Source organism: Aptenodytes patagonicus, chromosome Z, assembly GCF_965638725.1.
Source record: "Aptenodytes patagonicus chromosome Z, bAptPat1.pri.cur, whole genome shotgun sequence".
Taxonomy (NCBI): domain Eukaryota; kingdom Metazoa; phylum Chordata; class Aves; order Sphenisciformes; family Spheniscidae; genus Aptenodytes; species Aptenodytes patagonicus.
This window is the reverse complement of record NC_134982.1, coordinates 75326505-75352300: the sequence shown is the minus strand read 5'-3', so window position 1 is coordinate 75352300 and position 25796 is coordinate 75326505. Positions and strand designations below refer to the sequence as shown.

At 39.0% G+C, this 25796-nt stretch overlaps 2 protein-coding genes across 3 annotated transcripts in view; one reads left to right on the top strand and one right to left on the bottom strand.

The window, feature by feature from the left end:
* TEK (TEK receptor tyrosine kinase) overlaps positions 1–974 on the top strand; it is a 40421-nt gene extending 39447 nt beyond the window's left edge. For both annotated transcript variants that reach the window (XM_076362580.1, XM_076362579.1), the window contains one exon: positions 36–974. In XM_076362580.1, coding sequence (XP_076218695.1) covers positions 36–110 — 75 coding nt within the window. In that variant the 3' untranslated portion in view covers positions 111–974. The remainder of the gene's footprint in view (positions 1–35) is intronic.
* A 5078-nt stretch (positions 975–6052) lies between these two features.
* LOC143173194 (RNA exonuclease 1 homolog) lies at positions 6053–25567 on the bottom strand. The gene is made up of 16 exons (XM_076363340.1): positions 25408–25567; positions 21083–22077; positions 20444–20536; positions 19679–19883; positions 18239–18381; positions 16546–16680; positions 15060–15156; positions 14750–14812; positions 14114–14260; positions 13590–13703; positions 12914–12987; positions 12522–12632; positions 12107–12222; positions 11115–11253; positions 9719–9839; positions 6053–6155 (listed from the first exon to the last, which is right to left on the bottom strand). Exons 1-16 carry the CDS (start codon positions 25565–25567, stop codon positions 6064–6066), a joined length of 2805 nt encoding a protein of 934 aa, XP_076219455.1. The 3' UTR covers positions 6053–6063.
* Positions 25568–25796: the final 229 nt, after the last annotated feature.

Below are 25796 nucleotides of genomic sequence, written 5' to 3'. Positions count from 1 at the left end.
TTGCATCACACTCTTTCTGCTTATTTCCTTCCCAGACCTATGTGAATACTACCCTATACGAGAAGTTTACTTATGCAGGCATTGATTGCTCCGCTGAAGAAGCTGCTTAAGACAGGAGAAATCGTCATTCATCAATGATGTACTGAAGAAAATCGAAACTCAATCTGCTGGAGCCCAAAATGTGATGTGCTGTGTAGAACTGTGTATAGCTCTAACTGTATATAATACAGTAATACTGTTTTACTACAGATACGTATGTGTATATCACACAGTAACCTCTGCCTCCTCAGGCTGTAGAAGTGTATATACTGTTCAGAGTAGGAATAGACTGACGTCATGAAATCTGCTGTTTCATATGCAGGGTTTTCTTTCTTCCTTGTCATGTAGATATAGTGTACACATATAATTATTGTAATGCATTAGGTATTGCCATCTTAGATATTTTTGATACTTTCCAAGAGCTACTGATAGCAAAGTCGGTATCTTACAGCAGTATTTGATAGACATTTCATTGTGATTCAAACAAAAACGCTAAGCTCAATGCAACAATGGGAGTTGCAAGCAGGTGCCAATCCAGTATGCTCACCAAGGATAATTAATTGAATCTGAATGTAAAAGTGAGCTAGTAGAAATAATCTGTTCAAAAATTCTTTTGACACTTGTAAGATATAAGGCATACTATTGTGCCTTCATTGTCTAGTTTAACAGCCAGTGTTTGCCTATGTGCAAAATATGCATATATTTTGAAGTGTTTAATGCTATTGGAGGCAGCCATACAGCAATTATCATGAAAAGTAGGATTGAGGAACATACTACATATTGTAAAAAACATTTTTACAATTAGCCTGGATATACATGAGGCTTTTTCAATTTGTATTTCATTTAGTAATTTCACTGCATAATTATAAATTACTACCTATTATATACAAGCAGGGCTTACTTACTTTTGCTTATTTTATCCCTTATGCAGTTCGCAGTGTGGTATGGCCTCTTAAAAATATTGTACTGAAATGCTTCAAGACAATGATACTTGGCCTGCCAGAAAGATCTTCTAGTCCTTAGGTTAGACAAATAGAGGCAGGATTGGCCCAATCCTTCTGGTATCAAGTCAACCACATGGGATCCTGTGGACGTAGCCTATTCAAACTCCACATATCAGCTAACCTCATGCTTTGCAAATATGTTCCCCTCATCCCCTTGTGACTTACCAGCTCATAACTGACCATCAGACCACAGTGACTTTCTAGCTGGGTGGATCAGGTCACCCCCCCCCAAGACTTGGAGGAAGATGCTAGAGAGAGAAAAAGGCTTCTCCTTCTGATACTTAGTTTGTGGGTGGGTATTTGGTTGGTTACAAGGCAAGGATATCACAGCAGAGTACAGAGTAACGTTACTGGCATACACCAGGCTGACTTAAATAGGAGAAGCACCAAGACCCTTATTAAAAGGGAATAAGTGAACAAACAAGGGTGCCAAAATCGCTTGTGTGACCTTGAGATAGGCAGAACTTGCACTGTAAGCACAGGTGCTACAATCTGAGTTTACAAAGAGTGCACAGATTCACTGGACCAAGGAACAACTCCAAAATAGAAGAGAAAAACAAATTCCACTATATTTTTCATAAACGACTACTTGGCTGGGACTTTTGAAGCATGGGCATTGCATTTTGCAGTCCAACCAGGTTCCTGCAGGTCAGTGAGGTGAACAGGAATGGACCTCCGCAAGTGTTTTCTAGGCTGCCAGGCAAAGCTAGCTAACAACCTCTGCTGGAACTGCTCCACTTTCTGCACGGAATTTTTCATGGGTACAAAACAGCACATTGTCTCACACATCTCTAACAAGCAGACACAACTGACTATTCTGCTACTTGATGTGAACCCCTTCTTCTGTGGCGAACTTTCACTTGGACCAATACACCACATAAGGAAAGAATCAGAGAGTCATTCATCAACCTAATAGGTCTTAATACTGTCTGCATTTTAAGTGCTCAAGTCTCACTGTAAATTTAGCTGAAGGTCATTTAAGTGTCCTCATAAGTGTTCTTCATATCTTCATTTAACATTGTGGCACGCACTAACTTTCTAATCTGCTGTAACGATTTTTTTTTTTTAATTGCCATTTTAAAAAATACACAAAAGAAAACAGTAACTCCAACACACAGCTTGAGATGTCTCTATTCAGTCTACACATCACAGAACTACAGCTATTAAAAACATCCACTAGTTCTGTCAGTCTCAGATAGACAAATTGCTTTTATACTTGCAACGTGCACTGGGTATCCCAGGTTCAATAGCTAGATTTTACTGTCTGTTATCCAGTGCTGGAAAGACCAATTTATGGCAGCAGGTGGCGTATAAAGGTTTTCAGCTTAACCATTAGCAGGTTGTATGTTCTGCCTTCAACAGCACAATACATCAGATCCCATGTCCCTTCCTTCCCAAGTGTCTTCTATTTGTTTCTTTGCTGTCAAGAGCATAACACTACCAGTGCCAACAGTTTTCCATTATTCCAAATACCCCATGTCTTAACGTTCTTTACGGATCTCCACCTGTTTACACCTGCTGACATCTGTGCACAAGCTTAGAGTATCATCAGCTATTCCCCATGTTGTTTTTTCATATCACAGCATTAGTTTTCCCATATTCTTTCACATAGTTATCAAGCTTATACTCAGTACTGAGTTTTTGGCTGGGAAAGAAAAGCGTTTCAGACAAGTGGAGTTGGCCATGCTTTCAGGAGTATGTGATGCAGAATGGCAGGTAACTGCTTACAGTCAAGCGTTATCCACAGTTTAAAAAATTATCAGACACCTCATCAGAGAAAGTGGAGCCTTTAAGAACAAAAAGGCAGAAACAAAGCCTCCCCCCAAGCCTTCTCCCTCACCATCCTCAACTTCCATTTAGTGCAATAGCTCTAATTGTTCAATAGCCTGAGTGCAGACAAAAAAAGAAAGTCCTTACTACGTCCAAGCAAAACTCAGGAGCTACAGAAAAAGTGTGCTTGGCAGGAAAGCTAAGAAATGATCTGAGAACAGACAACACTGGCTGGTGTAATGCAAAGTTCACTAGATACCATTCTGAGGGGAGGGGTAACAAAAACTCTAAACAAGCACCTTTACCCTCATTAGTTGGCTGAAAAGTAAGGTATAACTACCCTTGGAGATGTCTGAATTCAGCTAATGCACTCAATGACTGCACTTCTCCCACTCCTCAGTAACCCGAAAGGAAGCACACATCTGGTCTTAAATGATGGGGATATTTAATTCTTACTTCTCTGTGGACAGACTGTGCCTGACACAACTTTAAAGTCAAACACAGCCCCTCTCCACTACCCAAAATATAATGGTCAGGCCTTTGCTGAAACTAAAACACAAAATGTTGACTATGACATACATCTCATCAAAACGTATAAATGCCTGATGGAACGAAGTAAGGCAAATAGAAGTAGCCTCTTCTCAGCAGTATCCAGTGACAGGATGAGAAGCAATGGGCATAAACGGAAATCTAGGAAATTCCGTTGAGGGTGGTCAAGCCATGAAAGGTTGCCCGGAGAGGTTGTAGAGTCACCAGCCTTAGAGATATTCAAAACCTGACTGGACGCCACAAAGGACTAGACTAGATGATCTCCTCAGAAGCCTTCCAATCCCAGCTATGCTGTGATTCTGTGAACTCTGCAAGATGGGGGAAGGCAAATGCAGAAAATAAGCAGAGACCCAGCTAAAGCGCATAAGCAGTTAAATTACGAGGGCATAGTTCAGCTGTGGTCAAACACAAGTTTTCCCTCTTGCTACTAATTCCCTCCCTGTGCTGGTACACAACATTCCCTGCTCCCAACATGCCATTTTGCCTTTCCCCAAGTCACACACCAATCAGCCATTCCCACGTGCAAGGTGACTGGTTGCACATAGGGGAACATTGATTAAACAACAGTTGGAACAGAGCAAGCCAAACTGTTCCAGGCTGTAAGTCAAAATCCTCAGATGAAGCAAACCTAGTGTAATGTTTCCTTATAACATTTCAGAGCTCTTTCATGTATTCACGTAATAGCACAACATACGACACAGGTGGTGATATTCCCACAGCAGGAGCCGACAGTTTTAGCAAGTCCCTCTGTAAGCTGTGGAGGTCCAGTCAGACCACACCAGTCTCTCACATCTCCAAAACATGAACTAACCTTCCACCTCCTGATGGTGCTGGGTCAGGTTTTGCAGCAGCTAAGTCTATACCATAAATATATGTGAGAAAGAGAAAAGTATGCTTACAGCAGGTGGCAGCAGAGAGATGACAGAGATATGACTCAGCGTTAAGTCACTCTTTCAATAATTAACTGCACCTATATTCACACCACCTTTCAGTTTTGGTGAAATTTCATTGCTTCCAGCATCAGAAGACTTTTATTTTGCTATTTTTACAAAAAAAGTTAGTTGCTAAAATTATTTTACTTATTGTGTGCAGTATTTTATCCATTTGGTTTCAATAGTCAACTACATGAAGTTATGAAGAAGACAAGTCGGATGATGGAGGTTCCTTAGATGGCCTATAGAGCCTCAGAATTACCAGTTTGGTCACTGCTAATAGCTTGTTGGATGACTAACACGGGTTTTCCTGCTAAGTAGAACAGGTTCTACAGAGCAGACATTAATCTCTTTCCTTAGATTTACTCAAAGCCAAATAATAAAGGCAATCTTCACCAAAAAGACCTACTTTCAAAGCTGGGGAGATTCATGAGCAAGTCTATCCTTTTTGTAAAGAACAAGCCAAAGCCCCCTCTCTAAGTTGTAGTAGGGCCTGTATACAGGACTGTTCTATTAATACAGAAAGTAGTATTACCTATTCTTGGGCGAAGGAAAATGAGATTTTTTTTTTTTTTTTTTTTTTTTTTTTTTACATTCTGAGCAGCAGATACAGGGCAACAAAACCGCAATGCTATTTCTAACCACAGCTGTTGCCTGTCAGTATCTCACAGAACAGGACACATCCCCCAAGTACTTCAATGCATAAGTAGCAGCTACAGTGATTTTTAACCTTCAATACAGAGTTAGTCATGCAGTGTAGTCATTCTTTGGGGCACGTCTGAGAGAACTGTGAGATCCTCTTTACACTACTGATCTTCTCTTACAGGGTCCTCAAGTCAAGACCATTTTTCTTCACCACTCCCAGCTTTCTTTGATGAATCAGCTTAGAGCTAGTGTTATACAAAAAGTGTGGTCCAGTCTTATATTTGCATTTTCTTCCGTTTCCTTCATACAAAAATAAGTGGCAACAGACTTTAAAATCCTCCTCTCTGAAGGTAGCAGATGCTGAATCCCATCTTAAGCAGGAGACAGGGAATTATATCTTGGAGCATGGTCCAATTTTAGCTGAAGCAGTGAACATATTTACTTCTTGAAATATTCTGCTTTTTGGGAACCCTTATAAGTCAAAGCTTATTGCTTTTACAGTTGAAAAGCTTCATACAGGCTCAACTTTTTTAAAAGAGACCAGCTTACTCTCCTCCAGAAGAGGTCACACTTCTACCATTATGCCTTTTTTGTGTCAATTAGTACATTAAACACAACTAAGTTTTTTTCTCTCACTCTGAAAGCAGATGGAGAGGTAGAGAGAAGCAGCAAGGGAAAGGGAAAAAGAAAACAATAATCTTAAGCTTTAATCACACAGCAGAAACTTAAAGTTTTATTTCACAGAGCCTGAACAAGGTGAAATCAAAAGTTATATTCAGAACTTTAAACAATCAGTACTTTCACTTACCGCAAATTATAGTTTTCAGCTACAAGAGTAGTAAGGATGATTATAGAAATAATACTCTTAACAGAAAAAACACATGGGCTTGCTGTTTAACACAAGAATTTATTCTGTGCATCTTACTTGTATGTATTTTGTGCATTTGTGTTTTCTCCTTCCCATACACCTTAAGCTTCAGAAGTAGATACACTCAAGTTTTCCCATTAGATTTTCCCATTGCCCTCTTTTTTACATTAGAAAAATAATTGAAACATTACAGAGCAGTGAGCCAAACTGAGGTTCATTTTTTTCCCCCCATCTTGTTCCTCCAGAGCCATAACAATCACCATTTTCTCCTTTTATTGTCCTCCTTGACCTTCCAAAGGATTAGTTCCATACAAGCAATTGCATCTTCCCTGGAATTATGTCCACCAACTAGAGGAGGACAAAAAAAAAAATTAGAAGTGTTAGATTATGTATTTCTTTATAAAAGAATGGTAGCTTTGTTTATTAAGCTGAACAACTGTCAAGAATATTAAGACAGTACTTGGTATTCAGACAGTTTTTGGTGCAACTTCTTGCTACCAGGATTCAAGGCAATAACCACATGATTCTAGCAGTCCAGTATTGTCTGGCAATATTCAGTCTCCCACCACATCCTCCAGCTTCAATACCCAGTGGAGCCTGGATTAGTAACCTAGAGTATCCAACATAACTGTCTTTGGAAAACCAGCCTCTCCAAGTCATGTACTTTCAAATCAGAACTTGAAAGAGCAACAGATAACAAGTTGATTTTGCAACTAGATGGTAAATTTCTACCTTGGTTAATTAAGGACAATCTACTTGTCCTGATCTACGGAAATGCTCCACAAAATCTGAACAGAATGGAGTTAAAGGATTTAAATTATATACAGTTACACACTTTTATTACGTGTTTAGTCAAAGCTTAAAAAGTCAACAACTTACAAGTTTACACGTTTTATACAATTCCCATAACTACAAAAAGTACAGTAGAAAGGTTTTAATGCATTCTGGCTGGAAAATAGTGGTAGTCATCCAAACAAGAAAGGCATGCAATCCTCTCATTAGTTGGCACTTAACATAGGCATCAGAATACCCCTCCTAACATTGAGTCAACACAAGAAAAAGCTGGCTGCCAGGATAATGGTAGTAGTTAACAACTGAATGGTCTGAGCACTCCTTACTGAAAGCAAAAGCTGCATGTTGGGGCTCTCCCAGCAACTTTAGGATAGGTGGAAAATAGACCTACTATATTCAGCCATCATCTTCATAAATGGAAATTTAACACAGTGTCAAACTGTCACATTGACTAATTTGAATATGTGTCCCTCAGTAAATCCTACATGAGCTGATCAAGGGAAATTAAATCCTGTATGGTTTAAGTTATGTTAAACAAAGATATCATTTTGAGTATAGAAGTTTTAATAAAGGTATAGAAGTTTTAATAAAGGTACAGAAGATCTCAGATAAACAGGTTTGGGATAGAGGCTGGTTATTCAGAAACCAAAAAAGTTGTGGAAGAAAAGTCTGACAGCACACAGTTCAGCATTTCCATTTGAAGGTGGCAAAATCCCCTCCCCATTCTATGTTTCTAAGCTAGTGGCTCAAAAAGAAAAAGGTATTGCTTCTTTGCACTATAGCACTGCATTACTGCACAGATTCCATATCTACTGACTCCGCAACTGCTTTGGGTAGGGGAGAACAAAACAGTATAGTTAAGTTGATACTAGGGAGAAAAATAATTTTCTTAGATTTGAGATGTTCCATTTCCCAAAGAAGCAGAGGACTTAAGTGCTCTCACAACAAAAGATGACTCAACAGTAAAAGTACAAGCTTCTAGCTTTCTCTTGTAAAACTTAAATGGCAGTGATTTGAGATCATTTTTCATATGTAGCAGCCTAGACTCAGAAGCAAAGGTCTTCAGACATTTACAGACATGTAGTTGCAATTCAGGTATCTACTGGCTTAAAGCAGTGTAGTATCTCCTTGAGCGTGGAAGTGGTTATACTTCCCTCTCAGTGAACACGTAATTTACATAGTCATGGTAGTCATCTGCAACAGCATTAGTGTGTTAAAATATGCTGGTGAAAGCATTCGCGTAAGAACCATCACTGCAATATCTATTTAGATAGGACATATAAAGAGCTGTGGAAGCTAATGGAGGAGAGTCATAGCTTTTATCTGTGGCAGAGAAGTTCATACTACTTAGTAATCTCTACTATTCACAGAATCAGAAGGCAGCTGGTAATAACTTTGCAGGTTCTAGTTTTTTTCACTCCTAAATGTACCTTACGAAATAAAACAGAACAGTTGCCAATAATCAAATAGAAACTATTTTGTCATTTGGATAAGAAAACGGAGGTGATCCAGTGAGCTTCCCCTCCGCTCTTACTATCTTTTGTCACAGAAAGTTCCAATTCTCATTTGCTTTCCAACCCCTGAAGTAGTGCTCTGCCTTGCCATTCCACCCTTCTGCTGCTGCTATTTTTAACTGCTCAAGAAAGTACAAGCTGTATGAGACATGTTTTTTAAGCAGTCTGAAAAGGCCCAGTTATTGAAACCATAGTCTTCTAGCTCTGTTACGTATTCTTCAATTTTTCAGTCAAATCAAGTATATGATATACTTCAAGTCAAGCTACCTCAGTTGCAGCTTTTGTACCTTGGACACCAGAAGTCCTGGAGTTGAGACCCTTTCAAATGCACTCCTAGTCAAACTCCAGTTTGAGATGGTCAAAAAAAAGGCAAACAGTCAATTAAATTCAGAGCAAGTTAAAACACCACAGACCTACTGCTTTCTGATAGCAAAGGGTGTTTCATTCTACTAATCCCTAGGTTTACAAAAAAAGCAAATCCAGACTTGAAGTTTATTATCTTTCTCTTGTACTAACACAAAACTAACACAAACTAGCACAAAGCAGCAGCACAAACCAATATAAACATAGGGAATGGAAGTCATGCATCAGGATTTTTTTTTCATTTTTTCTAGAAATGGCAGCTACCTAGGTCTATAGGTTAAGCTTGGATTTTAGCTCAGTGGTGACCAACAAAGAATTATTAAATCCAAACTTAAGCAGAAGAGTCTGCTAAAGGCAGAGTCTTGGCTATCTGAGATAGCCTTCTTAAAGTCTGTAGAAGTAACTTTTGACATTCCCCTTACCCCCACCACAGTGCTGTGCATCACACTGTCAGAGCAAAGGAAGTCAGAGGATATTGTAAGTTTCGAGATGCAGCATCCAGCTACTCCACCGGGTATCAAAGTCCATCAAGTTTTGCTCAGTGCGACCATTTATGTATTCCCTGGGCAATGAAGATATGTTAGCATAATAGAATATTATTTGTTGTCCAGAAGGCTTCACTGATAAAAGCAAATATGAATCTGCCAGTTCATTAGACACTCAATTTAATTTGTTCTAAGATCAGATTAAAAACAATTATTTAGTATGATATGGTCAATGCAAAGTATATCTGTCAAATGCAATATTTCATAAGTATTATATGCCCACTGTAGAACAGATTTATTGATTTGTCTTTAACAGCCAGCCAAGAAATTTACTATAATTTTACTACTGAAGATCCCAGCTGAAGAGCTCCTGTATCAGCTTGGATAAGCAACTGAACCTTGAAACAGATGTTAGCCTCATCACACTACCTTCAGGATTTTAAGAATGCCCCTTCTACAAGGGAAAGAAACTGGAACACTTTTGTATGGTGAACACTTTAACAAGCCAGCTGTACTGGGGGGAATGAGTGAGCGGCTGTGTGGTGCTTAGTTGCCATCCAGGGTTAAACTACAACACCAACCACCTTACCCTTCAGGTATATCCTCTGCATTTACTACACTATTGAAGTAAAGGTATCCAAGACAAAGTTTTAAATGACAGCAAGTGCATTACTACCTTTTCAGTTTTCTGGGTTATTCTTGTCTCCCATTTCATGATGCAATATACCAATTGCTTAATAAGAACCTGCACTCTTACCGTCATCTTGACGAATTCTCCTGAGGTAGTCAGCCATCAGACTTCTAAGTGCTCTTTTGTGAGGCAAACCTAACCGATGAGGAAACACTATTGATGTATCCACTACTGTGTCATGAATTAGCTGGAAAAGAGCAGAGGTCACAGTAATGATTACACATCCAGTTACAGTCCTGCACCTCCTTTATTTATTAAAGGAATCTCATCTAGCATCTAAACCATTTCCTTTCTCAATAATAGGCCCAAACAAATCCTTGAGCCCCAAATACTATGTCATCTGTCCTGTGCTCCTCTATTCATTACAGAATGGCAAACTGTGGGGCAAGATCTGTGGAAAAATTGTGCTTCACAGTGATTTCTGTACACTGCATTGATGTTTATCCACTAGTTGTATATATACAGTGAACATGATTAATTCTGGTTTTAGATAGCCAATATCATACTGCAAAGTCTCATTTGTTTTGGCCTTTAGATATCACTAGCAGGGAAGCCTATCAAGGCTAAATTGTAACTGCTTCATTAGTAATAATCACAGAATGGTTGAGGTTGGAAGGGACCTCTGGAATTCATCTTGTCCAAGCCTGCTGCTCAAGGAGGGCCACCTAAAGCCAGTTGCCCAGAAAACATGTCCAGGTGGCTTTTGAACATCTCCAAGGATGGAGACTCCACAACCTCTCTGGACAACCTGTGACAGTGCTTGGTCACCGTCACAGTGAAAAAGTGTTTCCTGATGTTCAGAGGGAGCCTCCTGTGTTTCACTGCCTCTTGTCCTGCCACTGGACACCACTGAAAAGAGCCTGGCTCAGTCTTGTTCGTACCCTCCCTTCAGGTATTTACACACATTGATAAGATACCCCTGAGCCTTCCTGAGCAGATGGTTATGTTTCCTATGGAATATAGCTGCCTTTGATATTTAATAGCATAATCCATGCATTTCTGGTACCTAAGGTAATTACCTGACAGGCAGCATAATTGTTTACAGAGATTCTAAGGGCAATACCTTAGCATTACTTGAATTGTCACTGCCTTTTATGCATCTGCCGGCATGAGTTCAGGAAGACCAGAAAACATACAATTCTAGGTTTCTGTGAACCCAGAAATAAAGACAATAGTATTCAGTGGTGATGTATGGTTGCATAGCTAGAAGCACAAAACAGCAAAGTAGGAAGCCCAAATGTCAGAATCTTTACCATACTGTGTTTGTATACACATCTCTTCCTTCTCTGAATGTAGTATTAACTTTAATACAGCTATCATTTAACAATCAAGTACATTTCATTCTTTTTTCCATACATGTTGATCTGCTGAAAAGCAACATTTTTTTCTTTTTGAAATCAGTTAGAACACAGTAAAGACAAGTAGTCACCTCTTAAAATTGGCTTCAAACAGGTTATTTTACCTTGAGAGCAAATAAGTCATTTTCTAAGCTGTGTCCAATTAAAATTGTATCTGCACTGAACAAGTTTAGCAGTATTGCCTGTACATCCCGAAGAGATTTTGTGGTATTCTTCAGATCATCCTCTGTTGCTCCAGAGAGTCTAAAGACAGATTTAGAAGAGCTTCATTAACAGAGACACTAAGAGATATCTAGAAGAACTAGGTTCACAGTGGTCATTCCCCCAGCATCTCAAGTTAACACTAGCCAGCTAGTTGACACAATGTTGAAGTCAACATAAGGCATTTTTTCATTCTCTTCCTTTTCACCTAGGTAGTGTAAGATAAACTAAGCTAGGTGATATTAACTTAGCTCTACCCACTGAGCCTGTTTTTTAAGCACGGACCGAAGACAGGGCTCTGAGCAAACAAATACTGCTGTTGAAGTAGGAACACATCATGTTGGTTCTTCTCTAACTTTTTTTACAGTGAGGCTCAAAACCTGTGTTTCTTCTCAGAGCAGTCACAGGACTTAAAAAAATAGGAATTGAAAACATGTCTTCCAGGTCTCAAAGACGAAACCCAATAGGAAGACCAAATGCAAGTGATCTGCACTAAGTACAGCCAAATCTTGTTAAGCTGTACAGTCTGATGGCCTCAATGCACTGCTAATGACTATGCTGCTTTTCTGTGAGACAACATTTATAGATGAAATTTGCATTTGCTTTTATCCCCTTAGGGAATTTAGCAAGTTCTGGGAGATTTAACTTCATTTATTATTTTTTTTTGAAGGAAGAGAAGAAGAAGTCCTCAAATGTGGAAAAAAGTAAATTGAACTAGGCAAAGAGAAAAGTCCTTCTTTACTGAGCCTGTAAGAACAAAGGCCTCATTCCTGATTGAAGGTCTTTGATTTATGTTACTAGAAACAGACATTTAAGAGAAGCATGTTTCTTCTTATATGGTTATCTGCCAATTTATTAAGACTAATCCTGAAGTACTATAGACTAATTAGCATACCTTATATCGTAGTCTACAACTTTACCATCTGGTTTAACAAACGTATCATAGACAACCTGTAGCTTAGCATCGACCACTGTCACTCTAGTTAGTTCCAAGCCATGGGTTGTATAACACTGAAGAAAAAAGTAAATTTAATGAGCATTTACACAGCAATGATGTTTCCTTACATTATGTAAGTTGTACAGAAAGCAGAACTGGCTACCAACTCAGATCCAAACGATTTTGCCCACTGCATATTCAACACTAAAGGTCTAGTCATGTAGAGTGACTAGTCAGACTGAAGGTCTAGTCATGTAGAGTTCTGCAGACCTCTTGGAGACGTGAGTTCCAAACTACTACAGCTAGGAAATTGCTTCATAAACAGCCATATAGTTTTCTATTAACTGAACAAAACTTTTTAGGTTGCTCATACCCTCTCGCAGTCCAGAGCATAGACACCATAGTTTCCATCAAAAGGCGGTGATTTAATTAATGTCTTCATGAAGCCTTCCAATTTCTCCCTTCTTCCATCATGAACATGAAGCTGCAAAGTTTCCATTAGTATTTCAGTGCAAGTTTGCTAGATATCTTACCCAAATTGCCAGACAACTTGTTTCTCTAACAGACTCAGGAGCATATATATATATATATATAATACTTCTTGTCAATATTTGCCACATAATTTACTAAATGCTAGTAAGTAAACCTAAAAGGCTTATACCAAACTATTCACAGAAAGCTATGACCCAGCTTTAAGTCAAAAGGACACAGACAGCAAAACTGAGATACTGCATTATATAAGCCTTTTGAGAACATTATTCCTACCTTTGCAGTCTGACATCCAGCAGACCCAATTATTCTCTCACAACAGCTATAGCGTTTTTCCATACCACCAGGAACTGCCAAAAAGAAAAGTTGAAAATTGAGCAGTTTTTTTCAGCAACTAGCAATGGCAAAAACAAATCAGTACCCTCACTCCTCCTCTCAAATTTCTTTTCCATTTTCTCCTGAGACTGCACTATGGGAAGAAGCAAGTCACACCTACAGGTCCCACCTATGCCAGTATGACAAACTGTACATTGTTCCCTCCTGAGACAAGGTTTTCATCAAAAAACAGAAATACCAATGAATGGGAGAGAGAAAGTTGTAAAATGCTCTAGAAGGTTCTCCCTGAGGGAAATATTTAATGTAGCTTCTGAGTATTTAAGGTGTCTCTCAGAAAAGATGACAAGGTTCACTTAGAAGTCAGTGCAAGGCTGCACAATGAGCATTTTTCTACCTTCTTCCCATACAGTTCTATTAACATCAGCTTTCCTAAAGTTATGGCATATTCAGAGAAAACAGGCTTTACTAACTAGCCACATTCCCAAAAGTACAGCAGAATGTATCTCAGCTGAACCTTGTGCAAAAAAAGTTTCATACTCTGATCTTGTTGAGTTTTGATATGAGATGTTATAACTTTTAACAGCTTCCACAAAAATTGAACGTGAAGGATACCTACCTTTTTGTTCCAATACTCTACCAGAATGATAGTTACATTCTTCTTTACGTCTATGTTCTCCTGAAGAAGTAACAGCATATACTTCGCCACACCTACAGCACACTTTTTTGAAAGCTAAAAAAATGATAAACAGAGCCTATTTTCTAGCTGGCTTGCCATAAAGTTAAAAAATGCTGAACTGAAGTATAAAAAGAAGTTACATGAACAGCAATTGCGAGAGCAGAGTATCAGTACATAAGCGGCCTCCCAAGATTAGCCATGTATAAAAAAACCAACCAAGTTCCTCTATAGCACAATAGGAAATTCAAGTTTACCTGCGACTTCTTCAATTACTATGTTGAAACAAAAATTTAAAAAGACCTATGAAGTTTCATGGTTTAGTTATGAAAGCTTGTGAATTCACTTGTAGACCAGGCACTAAATATGGAACACTGCCATAACATATAATTTTATACCCGTGTATTTTACCGTCCTGTGAATCACTGACTGAAATTCAATTTTGTTGCAGTCTAGTAGGCACTTACCATCATATCCAGCATTTTTTACAACCCCAGTAAGTATAGCACTACCATTTTTTTCAGGATTTGGTCGAGGGAAGTTATTTTCATTCAATTGTTCCTCAGTCAGAAGATAATCTTTTAAAAGTTCATATAGAGCACGACCTGTAAATACTAAAAAAAAAAAACCACAACCCAAACAGACAAATTCCTAAAAGTAAACACACCCAAAGCTTAAGCAATATTTGAACAAATGTAAGTAGCAGTTCAATATCCTACTACTTCCAAAATAAAACAAAACTGAAATTACAAGATATGCACTATAGTTTACATGCAAAAGTTATATGCTTGTACCTCAGAGCAATTAGAAGTAATTAGAGGTGAAGAATTATTCAAAACAAAGACACTAAACAATAGGGATGTTAATTCACTAGCTATCCCAGAAAGGCTAGGCATGTGATACCTAAGAACATGCTCTTTTCAATCAAAAGTTCAACATTTTTTCCCTGAGAATGAGCCTTCAGATATAAATAGGGAATTGTGTTGGAAATCCTTGCAGTGGCTTATAAAGCTTAACTAAAAACAGAGCAACATTTTTGTGCTGAAATAAGCCCATTTATAGGCTAAAGCAGAGAACTGACATCTCCCTTCCCCTTTCTTTACCTTTCTCTTCCTCTGACTTTATGGATCCAGTGCCACTAGAAGATCTGTTGTTACTAAGTCGCCCTGAATGCAGGAAAACATATTTTTATCATTTCTTTCAATTTCATATTTCCTGTTAATATCCTAAGCAAATATTTATAAATTAAATCACCAATTTATTTCAGTGTTATATTTCTACAACATGATTTAAATATGCAGGAAAACCTTTAGTAAACTTAAACTAAATAATCCTTTTAACACATTTCTCTGCTGTTCTAATTTCTACACTTACAACACATTTAAAAAAAATCTTCATTGAAGGCAAAACTACCATGATCTCTCAGCTTTTTGAGAGTCTTCACAGCAAAATTCAGGTACATTTTTTTACTGCCACAGCGATCATAAACAGATTGCTCTTCTATCCGGGCCTGTATTTAAAAAAAAAAGAAAAAAGAGACTGAGTGTTAGTGGAGTACTGTGTGTTCTACAGAAAGCGCTACTATTTAGAATCTGAGATTCTGAACCTAGAATTAGATACACATGCAAGTAGCGTCCTAAATCTGAAGTGCAACAGGAGACCCAAAGTCAGATGGATGAGACACCTAGAAAGACAAATTCAGTACTTATGAAGCAAAGATCTGTGGGGGAAATCAGTGCTCCAACTCAGAATTTAAATCTAACCCTTGTGGGAATTTGAACATTCTTAGGGTAACCATTCCTGTGGCTACAGACAGCTTTTTCTGATCCTGCTTCAAAGGAGGCATTATTACTTTTTTAGGTCAAGAAATGTTTCCTTAATTTTCTTTCTGTAAAGTCATAAGAAACAGAAGTGAAAGGAAGGTCCAGCACCTCTTAACTATGAAGAAGCACGCTCTAAATAAGGAGTATGTTCATTCATCTTCTGGGGGAAGAAAAATCCTTCTTCCCAGGTTTTATTTCACTGTTTACACTATCTGCATAGTCAACAAAAGAAGCTCATTTCAGGCATAAACAGTGCCTTCTAACAATTACTACAGCAAGTACAATTCACAAGTTACAACCTCTAAGCAGAGGAAAAGAGTAAGTGGAGAACCAATGAAGCTGAGAAATAACACAGGAGGAAGCTAAAGGGAAGGTAAAAGAAATATTACTTAGTGAGAATGAAGAGTCAGGCATAACAAGGTAAGCTGCATAATATAGAAAAGACACTGTAAATGACATAGTAGTAACATCTGATGTTTTATAAGTTTTCATTCAATGTATAATTAAATACACATACAGAGTCTTATCAGGACACCTCCATGAAGTCTTTTGATTTCCAGCATGCAAGAAATTTAGATTAGGTTAAGCTTGGGATATTTGTGCCTGTCGGATTATCTGTTGGCTATAAGCTTCAGTAGCACTTGGTGTGGTGGAAACAGTAAATACAAGATCAAAGGCTCAAAATGATTGAGATTTACGGTTGTTCTTCAAACATATTTTCCTCCTGTCCTGAATAGATCTCAGTCATTATTACATTCCAGGAAGCCTCCAGTATTCAGAAGAAGATTTTTATTTTGCATTTGCAAAAGAAAAACTTTTCCTTTTTAATACTAACGTCTTTTTGGAAGCTAATTAGCAGTGCTAAAGACAAGTGTTTTTACTTGGAGAAAACTGAAACTAATAACACTGGCAAGTATAAAATCAAGTTCATTTTAACTTCTGCTTACTGAAAAGTCCGAAATATTTGCCTTAAAAAAAAAATCAAATAAAAAAACCCTACCAATATATTGTGCAAGGTAAGACCTACTGACTTGATTCAGAAGAGGAATTGTAAAGATCTATAAAACATTACAAACCTTGTCAATAGCTTCATCCACTGTGCTACAAATTTTGAAGCATTCTGCAAAAAAAAACTTAACATATCGCTGTCTTGTCTCAAGTGGTACTTTGGATCCTGATTCTGGAATGGAAAGCCTTTTCTGAGTAGAAACCTTAAAAAAAAAAACAAAACACAACTCCATACTAATGTGGTCAATATGTAACAAATAGCCCAAAGAACTAAAACCAGTTCCGACATTCTTTTGCCCATCCTTGGAGGGGAGGAAAAAGAAAACCAAAACCAAAAACCAACCAACCCCAAACATTGCTGAATAGCTATTCAGAAAACTGGAGTTGCACATGACAGGGAGCCGGAAACAACCATCACAAATAGTAGCTATAGAGGTTTTTCCTGCTTGAACTAAACAAAGTAGTCTTCTGCTCAAAGTTACGTGAGGTATTTTTTAATTTCTTTTTTCTCAGGGAAAGTTCAGTCCTTCAGCAAGCCCTAGCAGTTCAGTTGTGATTTAAGTCATGCTCTCCATCTGGCCTGTATTTCAGGCAGGACTTCACTCAGAGTGTAAACTAAGGACCCAATGAACTAGACTGAAAAAAAAAGTCTATTTTTAGGAACCTATAGCCTTTGTTAGACAATGGAATGTGATAAGCAAAAACTCTACAATATGCTTATTTTAACATTAAGCACATTAATGCTTGAAATCATCACATTCAAAAATCTAGCAGTAAGTTAGGTTAACCATGGTGCCGTCACACCCAAAAAGATCCAAACAGTTACAAAGATGCATTGTGTGTATCGAACAAGGAGTATGTCCATACCACATTCACTCGCTACAGAAGATCCCTTAAAAGCAGCATTTAAATAAATCTATGTGCTACCACTGAGGAGAAGGTAATTCTTGCATAAAGGGAACAAAGGCAATGTGTATTATTGTCACAGCCTAGTCTCACCATTATTGGGGCATGCAGTATTCTATTCAGGAAACAAGAAGGTACATACTGGAGATATGAAGCACGAAGTAATCAGTACTTAATATCCTAGAAAAATGCCAATAGCCAAACTAACTGAAGCCATAACAATTGACATTTTTAATTAGAAAGCAAAACTCTGATCTTGTAATTTATCTAACCCCAGGAATCTTCAGTGACCTCTGCTTTAAAAAAAGAAAAGCAGGGTTAGAGTAATTTTTCTGAGAAGAGAACCTTACAATACTCTGCCACTCAAGATTACAAACCAAAGTTGGCACTAACAAACCAAAATATGCCTGCATTAACTTTTTGACAAGTTCCTTGAAAGCCCTTTAATTTATAAGGGTACCTCTCTTGAAGCCAAATAAAGCCTTTCATCAGATATCATCTGCCACTATACACGGCAGGGAGTTTTAAGGGAAAATAACCAACACGCAAGCATGACTTGACTGAAAACAAGCTAGTACTTAATTCTCCCATCACAACCACTTTGATAAGCGATTAAATATATAAATTGTTAATGTTTGTGTAGTGCTGGCTAGTACAACCAAGGAAGATGAAAATACAACTTGCATAGCAACTTGATTAAAGCACACAGGAAACAAAGTAATTTTTTTAAAAAGCTATACTGGTATATCACATTACTGGGTCTACTTTATAAAATACTGTTTGAAATTAATTGAAGGTTTTCCACTTCTGTTCCCATTCATATATCCAAGTTCTGCAGCAGTAACTCTACAGTACCTTGCATGGCACAAGAGTAGTCCTTTTGAATGAACTAACAGAGAGTCCACAGGGCATTGCTGCTGCAACATTTCCTTCCAGTAGTATATGCAGTTGACCACTGCTGGTTTCAATGGGCTGAACTTCAAGCAAATTTAAAGAGACTGAAACACACAGAAGATACAGACTGAATCTAAACTCTAATGGTAAGCTTTATTATTTAAATTACATTAATCTGGAACACAGATATTTCATAGCTCCTTTGTTAAAGCAGGGTAGAAGTAAACTAATGCACAGAAGCAAACCTGGAATGTCAGGAAACACATTAAGGCTTCACTTCTGCCAATAGATTTTATGCAAAGTGTTCTCCAGTATTTTTGAGATCATTTATCTGTTTGAAGACATTAGAGTAAAGCAGCTACACAAATCAAGTTAAAAGCTATTTGCAAGTTGTAATGACCATGATTTTTTAAACACCTACTTGCCTGCCTTCCCTGTACCTTTGCCCTCCCCTGCAAAAAAGCATGATAGCAACGAAAAAAAAAACAAAACAAAAACATGAAAACCACCATTCTAACCTCATCTTCCAATGCAATCAGTAAATGCCTTGAAGTATTGCTTTGCCTTTTTAAAGTCAGAAAAGCTACAGATCTCAGAAATAAAAATTTGTCATGAGATTCTGGAGCCAAGGCATCAGCATTTGACTTGCTTAACTTTACTTGCATCAGCACCTATTACACAGCAAGACACATTTGTACACCATGAGATACACTAATCCATTTTACTGTTATTCAGAAAGAATGCACACACTGGCAGAATGACTCTATTTCATGTGAAGATGTTTTACAGCATGTGTAATAAAGACACATGAATGAAACTACAAAGCAGTATTTTATTAATTTAATTGCTACTTTATAAGCAAATATTTAAAGTACAGTAGAAGAATTGGAGGGGAAACACTGTTTAACTAGTATCAAATGCTGAAAATAACTTCTACTCCAGGATTTTTCACATATGAAGGAGAATTCAAAGGGAGAAGAACATACGATTTTCAAATCACAAGATTTAACAAATTGTTTCAGAAGGTCTGAATGCTTCAGACTAGAAACCTAACAGTTGATATCAGTACTAAATGGAAACTCACCAGATTTCTTTTTTTATTCTTTCAATTTGTGTATCAAAAGACTTTCAACAAAACAAATGTTTTCCAGGATTTTGGTCAAAGTTTTACACACTCAAAGAACTTAGCACAAAGTACTTGTCCCTTTTCCACTACAGCTACCGAGACTTCAGATATAACCTTGTAGTTGGATAGGGCATCTATCTTAGCACAAGCTAAGTGCTCACCATCATTCAACTCACAGCTAATATCCACCACAACAAAATGAACACATTCAAGCAATGCCTAACTGAAGTTGAACGAAGTTTAGTTTGTCAAACCTACAGATCAAGCTGTCATACCCAGTGGTCCATGGTTTTGAAACTGAGTAGCTGACAATCCAGACGTAGTATTCTTCTGTTCAGAAGTTGTAGCAATAAAATCTTGTCCCTTTTTAACTGCAGCTTCAAACTCCATTGCCACCCACTGTGCCTGCTGAATTCCTGCATCATGACCCTGCTGCCAAGGAGATGCTTTGAAAGGTACCATTTCATTTTTGTTATGTACCTGATATGCACATACACAAAACCAAGGTTAACATTCAAGCAGTTCCAAATCACAGCAAGACGGTGTTAAAGTTAGCACACTGCTGCTTAAAACTGAATTTTGCTATCAGATTCAGAGCTCCGCATGCTGTCCCTGGAAGGAAAAAGCCAAGCTGAAAGAGCTCAGGGGTGGTGGAGGGGGCTTAAAGAATTATGCCTGCTATTTACATTGCCACCTAAAACACTGTAAAAGTAGAGAAAGCAACAGCCACTTTGGGTTTCCAAGTGCTGTATCTGTAATCTCACGGTACAAGCCTCCACTCCAAACTGACTTTTCAATACTCTTTAGCCTCAGCTGCCCTGGGCAGCAGCTTACTTCACCTGTGACAGGAACCAACTTTAAGTACTACCAAATTTGCTACAACTTTTAACAGAAGAGCTGATGAGACATTTGTTCTAATTAATTCCAGAATATTTTTACAATTAGATTACAACACTCAGCCAACCTGAATATCAACATGAGTCTACAGATATGAAGTAAAGCTATGTTGACCTCCCGTTTATTATAAGATTATAACTCACATCAAATTTTGCCATGTGTGCAATTCTTTTCTTTTGTCCAGGAACATTTACTTTGGTTTCTAATAAATTGAGATCTGCATTTCCTCCATGGGCCTATTAAAAACAAGAACAGACTGTTTAGACAAACTGTTATGAAGCTCTAGACTTCAGTAATATCCTCAGAACCCATTCACTGCCATGTTTCAGGATATTCAGTCAAAAAACTCACCAGGAAAATTACAATTCCATCAGTATTAGACAGTTATTTTACATTCAGAACAGTTAATCCACAGTGCTTTGAAGCTGAGGCAGCGGTACTCAAAGTTCCTACATCTGTTTATAAGAACAACAGGAGACTACTGAATACACAACTGCCTCTAAAACTTTGCTTATTACAGTAAAAGTAAAAATGGCTACCCCAAGGCAGGGAGCTATTCAGAGCAATTTTCTACTTCAGGAAACATACAGATCACCCATTGTCAAACTAAACTAGAGAGTCATAAGTGTTCCTTATGACTTTGTCTACTAGCATTGAAGGCTCAAATATTTAAACTTTACTAACACACGTTTTGGAAAGAGTATTTGAATTTGGCTATATATCACATCCCATCCGCATGTGCTCAGAGAAAAACCCCAAGCACTGAAAGGGAAACAAAATACCTGCTTATCACAGTCCTTCTTTTGCGCTTCTCTTTCAAACTCATAAAAAATTCTCCGACACTCCTCTAAAGGATCATCTGATTCAGAGAGCTCTGTGTCCTCCCCACTGGGTTCCGCTTCTTCAGCAGATGAACTCACTAGAGTTACATCACTTTCTTTCTTGTTTAAGTAATAAGTTGGATATGGGTATGTATCTTCTGGGCTACCACTACCCCCATTTTCTTCTATGCTCTGGCTTTCATCTACATTTGTAATTATTTCCTTGTAATGTCTTTCAATTGCAGTTTCATTTTTTGATGAGTGACCAGTACACAAGACAGATTGTGTTACTCTTCTGCTGCTCACACAGTGTTCATTAGTAGTGTGCTCCTGAACAAATGCTTCAAGCGATATATTGGTTTCTGCATTCCCTTGCTTCAAAATTCCCTTCTGCATGTCTGCCTCAATAGAAACAGCTGAAGGTATAAATTTCTCCTCAGCATAAGCAAGGGCATCTCCTTCCTCCAAAAGCTTCAATATATCAGTGTTTACATCAGGCAAATAAATCTCATTTGCTTTTGGAGAAACATTATCTAGTTTTTCAGATTTATTTAAACTTTTGCCATTCTCCTGCAAAGCGATCATTTTCTCTGATTTTTCTTCTGGACACCCAAGAATGTCTGCTATAGCATTATCATGTAATTCTTCTGCACACATTACAGCAGCCAGTTCTTTGTCCCTGTTCCTGTTTGTACAGTTCCTACTTATTCTTGGCTTTTTACTAACAGCTTGTGGTGGCACATCAATGACAAGATCACATTCATCATCAGATTCCTGAAGGTTTATTTCAAGTTTCACTGGGGAAGAGTTTCTCAACCTCTTTGTGAATACACATCTACTTCTAAATGGTGACATCTTTGAATTCCCATCCTGATTTTCACATGGAAATACTTCTGTTGGCTTACACTGCTGCTTAGCATTTGCATCCTCATTTGTTACAGAAGAGATAGAGAGACCTGCAAAATAATTTTATAGAAAATTATATTCAAGAACAGTTGCTGGACAACTATAATCAACAATGTATTTTTCTAATTAAAAAACAACAGCCATTGTTTGTACACCAGGAAACTGAAACCACATGACATGTGCTAAAAAATGCACTACAATGGTTTCCTTAGGAGAAAGTATCTTACCTTAAGATCATTTTCAAGGGTTAAAGTGTTTATAATCATTTAATTGGGAAGACTGTACTGTGAGAGTTCCTTCTGTTCCTTGATTTCATTCTTGATTGAATGTACTGCTATTTTAATTCTTTTGGGTTTTTGTAAATCATCTGCCTCTCTTTGAGGAAAGACAGCTATGACCTTAATTTAAGTAATCCTAAACTGCAATCTACAGATTTCAGCTGAGGAAAAAGAAATAATCTATTTTATTAATTACACACAAGACTACAAGTCTCATTGTCCCAAATACCCAGTAACACTTCAAGCCAGGCATATTTATAATTGTGCACAAACTTTAAACAGCCTTGAAAGCTGAATGTTCCAACTGCAGATTTAAGCAATTAACCGTTATCTTTTTAGCTTTTACAGGCTGTAGACTGCTTACCAAAACTCAGCCTGACACTTTCTCAAAGCACTATCTCCATCCTCACATGGATATTCTGGCAAATCACAAAATGTAGTGGTTATTACCCTCCCAAAATTTTATTAATTGTATACAGACCCTGTCATCCAAGAGATCCGTTAGCATCAATCGTGTATTTTAACAACAATGCTACTTACATTGCCATTTTAAAACGTGTCACCATTTGATTTCAACAGTGATTGTATCAGTAATTACAAAACATTTCAGGGAATTACTAGAAAGTCACATTTGTTAGTGAATGGGATCCTTTCCAGGTTACTCAAAAATAAGTAATTTTGGCATTACCACAATAACAATACACTAAAACACGGTGGTACCACAAAGCCTCACTACCCTGCTGTTGTGGGTTAACCCTGCCTGGCAATTGAGCCCCCTGCAGCCGCTCCCTCACTCCCCACCGGTGGGACAGAGGAGAGAATCAGAAGTAAAAGCAAGAAAACTCATGGGTTGAGATAAAGACAGTTTAATAGGTAAAGCAAAGCTGTGCACCCGAGCAAAGCAAAGGAAGGAATTAATGCACTACTTCCCATCAGCAGGCAGATGTTTACCCACTTCCAGGAAAGCAGGGCTTCATCGTGCCTAACTATTACTTCAAATTGTCTTCCCTTCCTCCTTCTTTCCCCAGCTTTTATTGCCAAGCACAACATCATATGGTTTGGAGTATCCTTTTGGTTAGCCTGAGTCAGCTGTCCTAGCTGTGTCCCTTCCCAATTTCTTGACCACCCCCAGACTACTCGCTGGCAGGGCAGCATGAGAAAGAGAGAAGCCCTTGAGGCTGTGCAAACACTCTTCAGCAATAACTAAAACATAGGTACATTATCAACATTGTTTTGATCAGAAACCCAAAACTTAGCACCATAGAGAGCTACAAAGAAAACTTACTCCATCCCAGCCAAAACCAGTACAGCTCTCTACCTCAAAGAAATACTCTGAGCCACTATGAGCTGGTAACTGTTCTTATCAGAAATACTAATAATCTGAGAGAGGTAATGTTTCCCCACCTTTTATACAGGTGAGATACCATTTAGACTACGTAGTAATTTATGTTATAGGATTATTCTTTGACTAACTAGAGCCTGAGCGAACCTTCAGGGTTCAAGCTTCAAGCTTGCTAGAAATTGCAGAAGCCATTTAATGATGGCTGTTGGTCACTTTGAAAGGAAACACCTATGGACTCAGCCTTCAACAAGACACATCATGCTGCACAGCTAGCTACCTGCAAAATCAGCAAGTGGCAGTCAGGAAGGGAATGACTCCATGCTGGTTTGTTGGGTTTTTTGTTTCCCCCTTCCCCCCACCCCGCAACTGCCACAGATCTTGGCAACCATCAAATTCTCCCAGTACTTTTTCCAGGCTGCAGTTCTTTACGCTCAAGCACAGAAGTCTTTGAGAAAAAAATAAAACATTACCATTTACAGGTAACTGTTAAAACCCAGGTACTTATTGCGGAAATGAAAGCTCCTGCTGCACAGAAAGAGACTACATACAGAGTGAGAACCTGTACTGTGACTGAAGTTTTGGCACTCCTGAACTGTGAAAGCAGAAAATCAGTAGCACCTGCTTAAAAAACACAGACATGACAGAGTGAGAGACACTTTGATGGTTCCCTGGATTACATACTTATCAACCAACTCTTAAAACTACCAACGTAACCCATAGTAAATGACATGGAAGAGACCAACCCAAGCTCAAGGTAATCAGAAAGAAGCTACTTGTTTTTAATGATAAGCTTTTCAAGTCCAGTTTCGAAGCAGGTTGCTTTTTTCATTAACATAGGCTGTTAATATTGATAAGTTTTGTAGTTCCCATTTTAAAGTCATTTTAGTGCTCTACCCCTCGCCTCTCACACCCATTTGGCTTTATTGCCAACAGTTTGAACGCACTACTATTTCTGCTAATGAGATCTAGCTTACAGTTGTCTGAAAACACTCAGTTGTAAGAGGAACACAACAAACAGCAAAAAAGCTAGTTACAAATCTTACTACTCATTACACTTAAGAAGAAAGTGGAGCACCATGGGAGAGACATACTAAAGTTTCAGTAGAAAATGCCAGTTATTCACTGATGTGCAAGCAGGCTCTTTGCAGACTGCTAATCCTGGAAGGAAAGCAAGTGCCTTACAAAGATTAAAAGCAATTCATATTACAAGTTCTGCTCTTCATTACAAGGGCTAAAGGTCATGCACCACAAAGGAAAGGTGTTATCCTCCCACCAAGAAAGCGAGAAGTCATCAGCTTTTATTACACTACCACACAGTGGTTTAAGCAATCCTCCCGAGTCCAGCTTCCTGAAGCCTGACCCCAGGCACAAACACCAGTTTATATTATAATCCTAGTATTGTCACTGCTGTTTGCCAAGGTGGGGGTGTTTAATTTTTCTCCTAAGACCAAAGACAGACCAAGACCATGAAGACCTCCTACCGTGTCATTTCACTCTTCAGCTCTCACGTGTGGCACTACAGCTCTTTATTTACCATTCTCAAACGGCAGGAACGAAGCCATGCCCATGCCCGCACCTCAGCGCCTGCCAGCACACCGCCACCCCCGCCTCTAACAGCAGCATTGCGTTGCCACCTGGAAAGCAACTCTCCATCCCCCCAGAACCGGCGGGCCCTGCTCCCTCAGCACGGCAGCCCCCGGCTGCCGCCCCCCGCCCACGGCGGACCGGACAGGCCGGGCCATCCTTCCCGCCATCCTCACCCTCGGAACGGGCGGTGGCGGCAGGCCGCGGCGCGGCTGAAGGCCGCTCCCCGCGGCGCGACGCCTCGTGTCGGTACCGGCAGCGAGGCCGCTGGCAGCCGCGACCCGCGGCGCCGTCGAAGGGGCAGAGGGACTCCCCGAAGCAGCTGGCGGGGCGCATCATCCGTGCCCCCCCCGGCAGCGGTTGGGCGCGTGAGGGGAGAGCGCGGGAAAGCGCGAAAGAAACACCTCGCCCCTTGGCCGCTCGCTTCACCGCTACGCCGGCGGCGCGCGGCCCCAGCCACCCAATGGGAGCGGAGGGGTGGGGCGCGGAGGGGGCGGGGTCCCCAGCCCGCAGCCCCGCCCGTGCGGGGCGCTGTGAGGGAGTGAGAGGGGTGTTGGCGGTGAGA